General features: G+C 35.1%; 1 protein-coding gene across 1 annotated transcript in view; it reads right to left on the minus strand.

Moving 5' to 3' along the window:
* Window positions 1–202: 202 nt before the first annotated feature.
* The window catches only part of RAB23 (RAB23, member RAS oncogene family), a 19984-nt gene continuing 9359 nt past the window's right edge, over window positions 203–10827 (minus strand). The window contains exons 5-7 of the mRNA XM_032778387.2: window positions 7591–7673; window positions 6214–6306; window positions 203–5364 (exon numbers count right to left, since the gene is read on the minus strand). Of these exons, the coding sequence (XP_032634278.1) occupies window positions 5225–5364; window positions 6214–6306; window positions 7591–7673 (316 nt within the window). The 3' untranslated portion in view covers window positions 203–5224. The remainder of the gene's footprint in view (window positions 5365–6213; window positions 6307–7590; window positions 7674–10827) is intronic.

Genomic DNA, 10827 nt, shown 5'->3' on the forward strand with positions numbered 1-10827 from the left:
CAGCCACAGGGGTATAGCAATTTCTAGCAGTTTGATGCCACAACAATTTAATGTACCTACAGGAGCAGCAACATGCTATGTAGCCCAAACAGTATTCAAGTAAGTAATGTTTACAAACTGCTGTGATGCAGCTAAGTGTCACTTAAAACAGATGGTTAAAATTAACTTTCAGTTGTTTTACAGAAATAGCACACACAAAGTATTCATTTTGAAACATTTATTTTTCCACTTGTTTGAGTATTAACTATACGTCATGTTGACATGAATTTCTAAAAAAAATAAGTATATTACATTTACTTGGGTACATGATGGTGATAAAAAGTTATACATTTGATTTGTTTTAACCATTCAGATTCATAGAAATATGCGACTTAGATAAGTCATTTATTAGTTACAATGGATTTTTATTTTAGTGATGAGAAAAATATCCCATCTGGCCCAAACTAATTCTTTGTTTAATATGTTTTGACTAAGTTTAGTCAGTAGCCTATTGTCTCAAATGAGAGAGGAGGAATGCTCACTAGACAAATAATATATCAGTATTACCCTAATTCTACTGGTAACTTGAGACAGACTATTTTTCGTATCACCTAAATAAGATTCACTTGGCTTTTAGGTCACGGTCTCTCCCATCATACAAAGAGGAATTAACCTTTAAAATTCTAATTGTTTGAAAGACTTCTCATCTTTCTGTAATAATGTGTGAAGTCTTAAATTTATTATTCTTGCAAGACTCACTGTTAATTCTTCTTACCAATTCTGATTAGGTATTAGGAGTACAATACAATACAGTATAGCTTGAATTTATAACCCTCAGATTTTACTGAACATATTAATGATCAGTACAAGTCTTTTTTTCTTATAGCAATATAGTAAAGGCAATTTGATGAAACTAGGCAAGCTGATTGAACCATAATTGTTCTTCATCTTACTGAGCAAAAATTTATAGAGACATTTAGAAATCTGATGCAGTTTTTGGTATTATCATTGAAATACAATAAGCTTATATATTGTGTAGTTGTAAGCATGAGTACCCACAAGCAGATTTACCAGTGCAAATAATGAATTCTCATATTACTGATTAACTGATAGCTATCAGACTTATGAATTAACATGTTCAAAGTGCATGTTCACTGAGCATTATGCACTGTAAACAGGCACAAGCGCTGAGCAGTACAATGTGTTCAACTGCTGAATTCCCTTTACTATAAAGATACAATCTGTGAAAGTGACAAAAAAAAGCTACAGTGTAGTATAAGCTATAGTCAAAACACTATTTACAAAGAAGAGTAAAACAAGTTTAAGTGTAATAAAACAAAAAACAGAAAATCAGCTTGAAAATATGGTGATGCACATTTGGACTGAAAGGATAAGCTTTGCCTTTAGGAAACAACGAAAAATCAGAAAGCTCTGAAGCTATAAATTCTATGATTTTTAAAAAAGTTAAGCTGGGTTAACCAAAACAAAATTTAAGATGACTGAACTTGCAGCTCAGAGCTTTGTTATTTCCAAAGGAAAATGAATCATAGCCATCCTACTTTATATCAAATAGCATCCCCTAGTGAAAAGTATCATTAAAAAGGCAGGCCTAACTGAATGAAGCAAGCCCATTCATTGAATGGATACAATGAAATAGTAACAGACGCTTCAAAAAATTGCTCCTGTAGTGTATAGTAAACACTAGTTTAGTAAACACTCACTTAGCTAAGGCATAACTAATTACTGAAGTTTTCCTTTTAATGGCAGCATCAGTCAGTCAGTAAGACACCCAGTGCAGAAATTCAAGAGAGGTCACCAGATGTAATTGGAATGCAGTTAGCCTAGTTCTTACTGTACCTATAGAACAGAACTTAATTTGTTGAGGTGGGAACAATTGTTCATGGTACAGTATGTAAACCCACTGCTGCAGGTTTCCAACAGAGGACGCATCTTTTTGTACAACATCGTCATAATGAAATGCACTCATGGCATTTTGTTACCAGCTCTGTATGTTTTAGTTTTGGAGAACAAACCGCACTCTCTCCAAAATATTTTAATTGAGAGTGCACATGAATCTGTTTTTCTTTTTTTGTAACATCAGTTTATACTAAAAACTAATCATACGGACCTGTAGGAGTACTAATAATTTAAATATGTCTGTTATTCATCCAAAAGTTAGAAACTACATCTGAGGAGCTGAGTGCCTAAGGAACTCTGCAACTTGCTAGTCTGCTGCTGCATATCTGTACGCTAAAATCCTTTAAATTTTTAATTAGCACAAATGCACAGTAAACTAATCATCCAAATGTCAATTTGTTGCATTCTTCATCTCTTCCTGCCATATTGGAAACTGACTGTCCACAAAGTTAAAACATAAAAAGAAGAGCCACTTTAGAGTGAGAGGTGGGAAGGAAGATAACCACACTACTTACTACCTGCCTCTTCAACCACTTACACACGTGCTTAATTTTAAGCATGCAGGTAGTCTCATTGTAATACATTTAAACTTCCCTCATATTTGGTAATTCTGACAAGTTTCAGCTGCTATAGACGCTTTTGTCAAGTTTTCAATCCTGAAAAAAGTGGTTTATAATGACAGACCTTAAACATAGCAGTACAAATGGCAATTATGTGTAATAATGGCTCTTATTCTTCAGTACTTTGTACAAAATTAAATAAGGCAAAAACTGAAGTTATAGACAGTCCAGCTCTTTTAAAAAACGTAAAACTGGCAGGCTACTGGCATAATGTAAAAGTTTCAACATTAAAAAAGTTTGACAAAATTCTGCACAAATATACACTCTACTTAATTCCTGAAATGTTGAGATGTCACATTATGTATGAGACTGATTCTCTTTCTTACCAAATCCTGCTATCTTACTCATGAAATTGACAAGAGGTAAGATTTGGCCCCATTTATACATCCATACAATGATTAAATGCACTTTTAAAAAATAAAGGCCTTCATCTAACAGAGTATGTAAGAAACACTTCAGTAAGAACCCCCCCCTTTTTTTTTATAACAGAAGAGAGGATTGAGAGCTTCGATGCCCATCTCATTGCCAGCAATGGGAGATGCAGCAACAGCTTGTTACAGAAACAAGATACTTCACCGGAAATATAATATATTAACATACAACACAGCACTTCAGATTATTTAGTGTCGTAAGTATCACCACGCACACAGTTTACCAACATGTGAGACTGGTGGACCAAGAGTACATTTCAGTTTTCATGCTTCAGGTCTCAGAAATTAACAAATTATTCTTATTATATGAATTAATGAAAAGGTAAGTCCTTCCTCCAACATGTACTAATAAGAGTGCAGATTTACTGCATTATATGTCTGCTTGACAAGAAATTCTCCCATGGTATTGGGGGAAAAAGTAGAAAAATTATGAAAGAGACTAAACTGAAAGTATAACTATTAAACCAACCCATTAAGGTATAATGAAAATCAGTTATCAATAGGAATTGTGTAGCAATCTATACTGAATACTTACAGCTCCAGGTCATGTAATTTTCACTCTAATGCATCCATTTAAAAACTATTACAATTCTAAATATCTTAAAGCAGAATATTTTTGCATTTGTTGCTGGCAGAGCTTTGTTATAGAAAATCCTAGAAAATTAAAATTATATGACACCATACAAAAACAAAATGGATATTTTTAAAATGCATGCTCAGAGAGAACAGGGTGAAATTTTCAAAAGCACCTTAGTGATTTAGAAGCCTAAGTTCTATTGACTTTCAATTAGATTTAGATGCCTGAATGTCCACATAGTGTGGCAATGCACACTAGAGTGATGTCATTTCCAAAGTGCAACAAAGTGTTGTGCACTAACTTGCGGATGAAAACCCTGCTGGCATGAACTAGAAGTTCCCAACTGCATGTCTATGTTAATGTGTACTAGGGAACTTTTAGTTCATGCTAGCAGGAATATAGGTCACTTAGGTGCAACATGATGTGCTTTAGGAATCACACCCCTCTAATGCATATTGGTGCACCGTGTAGGCAAGCCCTAAGTCACTTCTGAAAACTTTACCCCTTAGGTCTGATATTGCAGAAATAGATTTTTAACCAGCAGCATAACTCTGAATATGAGACAGCATTAAAGAGAGTCTCATTAGTTTAATGTGTGATTTAGTCTTCACCTACAACTTTTTGGATCCTCCAGAACACAGTTTACATCTACTGTGGAATTTCTCAATAGAACTTACGACATTTTGTTGACATCCCACCCTGCAAATTCAATATACTTTTCATAGTTCATGCTACATGAAGATATTAGATATCAGCAATATATTTTTGGACAGGAATACAATTGAAAATGTATGGGTTCCATTTAGCTGACTGATAGTATCAGAAACAACACTACTTGTTTACTCTGTTATGACAAACAAACTTTATAAAAATATCTGTAGTGCATTACAAAATAAAAAGGAAAAAATGTTTTTGGCACATCTCTTTTTAAACATAAGCTTTAAGGCCCAAAAAGCGTAGTGAGTTAATTAATTAATGAACAGAACTCCTTTGGAAAGCCTCGTTTGAAATGCAAAATTTTAAGAAGTGAAAAAAAATTTAAGGATGCTATTTTAATCCAATACTGTATCCTCTTGTGTGTCTGAGTACTTGTAACAAATATCTACGTGCACGCCTTACTTAACATTCATATAATATACAAACTTATTGCACGAATAAAATTGCCAGAATATGTATTAGTGTAATCTGACAAATATGATGTCTGCCTTTTGCTTCTCATTTTACTTTTCAGAGTCCTGGTTGACTACTACTCTTCTATCAAATTTGCAGGTAAATGTAATTGGAAGGAAGCTACTTCACCTTGGATCATGTTATTACGTACCGATACTTGTAAGCATTATGCTTACCTTTTTAATATGCTTAACCATTCAGCCAAACCTATTACATAGCTTTGTACATCATTCCTTCAAACAGGAAAACTCATCCAATTTAAAAAAACAAAAACAAAAACAAAAAACACACGCATAGGGACAATAATAGTTCTATTTTTTTTTTTTTTTTTTTGCCACCGGGGTCTCGCTTTACATACAAAATAAATATTGCAACAGCAATATTATTTAAATCCACCATCTATCAAGGATTCTGTAGGTGCAAGGTTTGCAAGAGCACTGGTAAAATACCTCTATAGCTGGCTGTATTCCGTATTTAATTGCACAACTTCATCCAAATAACTGTCATTCTTTTTCCCTCCGAAAGTGGTTCTAAGGTATGTTGCAACTGCTAAAAGGACTTCTGTTTTTCTTGGTCCTCTGTTTGTTCGGTCTAAGGTTGATGACATCTCCACCATTAAGTGTGCTAGAATTGTGGCCCGAATGACTTCCACCAGCTGTATTAAAAACACCTACATAATTTAAAGAAAAAAAGCAGCAATTTCTGTGAATCTCTTTATACCTTTTATATGTTGAATCTTAAGCCAAAGCATTTACTAATGCATAATAATACATCTCAAACACAAGCTCTTTCATTCCTGAATAGTTATTTATTCTTTGGTCACTTGCAGATAGAGTTCAATAAGCTATGTTTCTGAACTAGAGCCAGTTGGAGTTAAATACATGCCACTGTGAAGTATAACACTAGCACAAAATGTACACTTAAGGAACTGGACAGTAGCACTAAACTATGTGTAGTTGAGTAATACAACAAACAAACATGACAGGGCTTTTAAATTAGCAACTTTGTTGGGATAAAGAAGAGGAAAAGGGGAGTATAAAAGAAGAGGGCTTTAAGGAGAAAAAGAATCAGTTGACTCAAAAGTGCTTTAAAGAACTAAAGTTCAAAGTTTCCTTACAAAAGGCAAAGTTTACAAAGCCCTTCTCATTAAATGCCAGATCTGTTCACAGTGAGTCTCTTGTATATCTGCTCCAGCATGACTAACACTAATACTAATTACATTTAAAAAAAAAAAAAAAAAAAAAAGGCAAGTGTCAGGGAAACATCCAGTCTCAACTCCTTACAATGTTCTTCCCAAGAATTGAATAAAAAGAGTAGTTCACAAACATTGGCCAGAATTGTTAGTACATTCGTTTGACTATATTACAAAAGGATAACAGACAATGAAAAAAGCTAATTAGGAGCCTGAAATCAACTCCCTATGACTCCAATGGAAGATGGATCAGATCCTTAGGTAATTAATAGTAGGCTTCATCAGCATAAAATACTGACTTGCTGCAGTTTATTGTTGCATACTTACCAATTTTGTTACAACTTGTATGTACTACATCTGGATCTTCAGCTGTTTGTTGTTTGAGCCTTTGAAGATATTTTTCAGCCAAATATTTAAAAACTGAAATACAAAAAAGATACTTATCAAAGTGTGAGAATCTAAGATAGGGATCTGCAAATGGACATCTCTGCAAAGCTTCATAATATATCAGCTCATCTTAGTATTAGAGATTCACTTTGGTAACAAAGCTGAGTTATAAGCACCTGATTTGATACTCTGGACCCCAGTCCTATAAGTGATTCCATGTGGGCTCGCTGTACCCATACAGAGCATCACTAACTTCCACCTGGGTCTACCCAGAGTCACTTGCAAGATCAGGGCCTTATATAGTTTATTATGCTTTATATCGCAGTGAATGGGCATGTACATGTTGTCATAAAGATTACACTTGTAGATACTGTTAAAATAAGCTGGCATCTTTAAGCATTTACCACACATAGGTCTTATAGCAAGTGTTATAATAAAAATAATAGCAATCATGTAAACCAAAATTTAAAAAAAAATTCAAAAATTAGGCAATGACTGTTCTCAGTAGTAATTTAACTGTTACTACATTGATGAGAATAGGACTGTGAGTAGTCTACTATATGTGGGAATTTTCAGAAGCCATACACGGTATCCACAATTACCTGCAGTTTTTAGTAAGCTACTTTAAAAATGCACATATAGGTGGATTTTTAAACTTGTTTATTTTTCCCTTGCAAATTTGTTTACCAGGATGAAAATCTAAGTGAAAAGGAGAAATAGGTAGTGCACTTCTGGATCTTGTCTGGTGATATAAGAAATGAGATTAAATCAGAATGACATAATGCCCTATAAATCCCAGAACTGCCCCAGAAAGGCACTGCCTGGCATATATTACTATTATGAAGCTGAATTTATGCATAAAAATAGCACTATTATAGAAGTTAGTATGACATTACTAACACACAGCTGCATCCATGTTCAAAGTTTTTCAGCAATAAAGTTCAACTGTACACTGTTAAACAACTTGTAATCCATAAATGTAATCCTTATCAGTAAAATTTTCACAGCCTAATTCCCATTGAAAGCCAATGAGATTTAAATACCTAAATCACTTAAGATAAAAGTAAAAATTTCAGAAGTGCTTAAGTGTGGAAGAAAAACAGAAGAGAACTACAACTAAAGAAAAAAATGTTACATAACTGTATCAGGTGACAATCAAATGTAAGATGTTATTCCCTACTGTGACTACAGTGTAGTGCCAGGAAATAAGTGGCCAAAAAAATGTGATAAAACCCCTGGATTAGTCTCCAAGCTACACAGATGCAATGCTACATGGCAGAGGACAGGACAAAATCCTACATTTGCCTTATCTCTTACCTTCAGTTACATTTAAGTCCTCTTTCACTGATGCTCGGTAGAATCTTAACTTCAACTTTTTTGCCAATGCTTCTGCCTCTTCACTGCACAACAGAAAGATTTGTAAATACTGATTTGTATATTATGCCAGTGTTTATCAATAATGTACACAATTCTTTGGAATTAATTTAGTCAGAAGATCAGGTGAGGAGATAGTTGCTCTTTATGACCTGTCCACTTTAACAATGAGATGTTTTGTTGGAGCATTTCTTTTCAATTTAGAGTTGTTACATTTTCACATCTATTTGATTATGTTTTTAAAAAACCTCCCTGGCAGTAGCGAGATGGGTGTCATAAAAGCCAAAGGGAAAGAGCCAAATCAGCAAGACAGCAGATTAGGAGGGCCTGAATGAAAATTTTAGTAGTGTGGACAGGGAGACAAGGAAGATCTTAGAGATTGTCTTGCTGGAGTAGAGAGAGGGGAACCAGACTGGAAGGGACCAAACAGCTGGAAAAAATAAACCTGAGGCAGAGTTTAGAGATGAAAGGCAGCGGACAGGGCAGTTAGCTGGAAAGGGATGAGGGTTTTGGAGGGAGGGGTTGTTAAAGTAAGTGGGAGACCACATTATGTTTGTATTGTGAGGGGAAAACTTGAGAATGAAATTTTAAGGAGTTGAGGGAGGGCATGAGAACTGGGACAAGGGATGTCATGAGGTGGGAAGGGATGAAGAGGAAGGTTTACAGAAGTAAAAGAGGCGAGAAACCTCAGTGATGGTGACATGGAAGAAAGAGGAGGTCACATTAGATCTTGTTTATTTTCTCTTTGAAAATCAGTAATATCCTGTGTGGATGAAGGAAGGGGAAGTTGAGCTTTAGGAGGATATCAAACGGGGAGAACAGGAAGCGAGGACAGTCAGTGTAGGAAACAATGACAGGGAGAAGTAGTTTAGCTAGACCAGGAAAACTGCAGAACTAAAGGAGGGGAGACTGACTTAATAGTGGAAGTATTCACCATGGTCATTCAACTTTCTCCACAGGGACAAATAGGAGTAGAGAAAGTGGATGCTGGGGGCAATGCGAGTTGCAATTTCTGAGTTTGATTCCCGGATGAGGGACAGCATGGAATAGAATGAATTGACAACTCAGTCTATGGAGGAAAGACCCGGGAAGAGGGAGCTGGAGTGACTGAGTTTGTGGATGTTAATGGGCTGTAAATTTCTATAATACAGAAATACAATACTTTGATAAAACATGAGTATATGAAAAAACAATTTCAAGAAGAGAAAATAAAAGCAAACTTATAAAGGCACATTTTAAAAATCTGTTTAACACAGTTTGGCAACTGTGTGCATTCACTAACCAAACCAGAGTACAAAACGTGGTTGGGCTACAACTGAGTTTAACAACTATTGTAAAATTTGGGCTGCAGAGAAGGCATATTTTACAGCTCTCTGAGTATAAAATGGAGTAATATCTCATTGTGGCCCAACCAGACTATTTACAGGGCTCCCTGCTCATTTTTGAAGGTGCTTAGAAAACAAAAGAAAAAAAAAAACTTGGAAGTGAGCACTAACTCCCTAATCTAGAAAACACATAAGTACATGAGTAACTTTACTCATGGGAATAGCACCACTGAGGTTTGTGGAATTATCCAAGTGTGGTTGCAGAATTAGGCCCTAGGTTTGGAAATTTAGTAAACATACGATTACATGAATCTTCACCATCAACTCCCATAGCTTTTGAAAAATAAAAGACTGCAATAAATCCTCTGATTTCAAAAGACAGTATGATGAAATGCCTACTTCTTTATACAAGAATCATCCAGGAGGTCAATCTTATTCTGCACAAGCACCGTGGGGATGTCTCCAACTTCAGCCACAACTTTCTCCTTCCAGGTGGGGATTGTTTCAAAAGAATCCCTGTCAGTAGTAGAAAATACAAGCACACAAGCCTGGGCTCCTAAAAACAAAGACAATTATCAATTTAGTAAGAGAAAAATAAAGACAAACCTATAAAAAGGTATTTGGGATATGGTGGCTTTTCATTTTATTTCAGACAGGCAGAGTTTTATTACTATATTGTGTCAAAATGATGGTTAGGGAGCCTTAAAGTAAGATTAATAGACTGTCATCTTATTTTGGTCATTAATACTGTTCTTCAAGATAGCTGTCATTCTGCTACCTTTCAAGCTACTCCAGCAGGCAGAGAAAGAGGGGGAAGGGGAAGGGAGAGAGAGAGAGAGGTCTGTCTGTTGCTTATTTTTATTAATATGCAAGGCTTCTCAGATACTACAGTAAGGGCCATACACGTACCTAGGTAATCTTTAATATCTGTAAAGATACTTCATAATGTACGTATGCCATCTACTTCTGAGATTTGTTACATTTAGTTTACAAATTCAGGTGAAAAAATGCTGTAGCAATTTTTTTGGAGGTTTTTTGCTTGAAAAGTTAAAATTTTCAGAGTTTTGTTTTGTTTTACAAACAATTTTCTCAGAGCTTTAAAAAAAAGTTAATTTCTAATTCAAGCACATTTCCTTCATGTTGTTTTGAAGGAAATGACCAGAATTTTACAATTTTAAAGCATTTATACACAGTGGCAGCAACTCTTTTGCTATTGCGATGGTAGTGAAAATGGATTGTCAATCGGCTACTGAACGCGTTACTTGTAAGGTGGCTGACAATCATTACTGAAAATTTGCATCAATGGTCTTTTGATTATCCAGTGGCCCGAAGTCATCAGCAAGCTCGAACACACAGGAAAATACTCAATGGTTTATATTCCTTTCAAAGCTTCTGTTTAATAGTTACTATTATAATGCTGGATACTTGTTACCTACATAAATATTTAATATTTTTGTGAATTCTTCTTGGCCTCAAGAATATCCTGTGGCAGATATCTAACTGGGCACTTTGTGGAAAATATTTCCTTTAATCAATGTGAACTTTCCAAGTTTCAGTTTCATTGAATATCCCTTTGTTATTGTATGAGAGCAAGTAGAAGGTCTCAGTCTAGTTCATTGCTGTGTATACTTTTCTCAGGTCCCCCCTTATTCATTTTCTTACTAAGGTGAAACATGCCCAAATTTTCCAATCTGAGGATTTTTCTATGATCCTAATTATTCTCATTGCCCATCTTTAACACCTATTTCTTTTTTCCTCTACAGTGACAAGAGCTACACACAGTATACCAGGCAAGGGCATTCCACTGAGTTAGTTACACATATACAAAAAGGGTTCTGACACCAAGTCTTCTCTC

The sequence above is a fragment of the Chelonoidis abingdonii genome, chromosome 3 (genome assembly GCF_003597395.2).
Source record: "Chelonoidis abingdonii isolate Lonesome George chromosome 3, CheloAbing_2.0, whole genome shotgun sequence".
Classification (NCBI taxonomy): domain Eukaryota; kingdom Metazoa; phylum Chordata; order Testudines; family Testudinidae; genus Chelonoidis; species Chelonoidis abingdonii.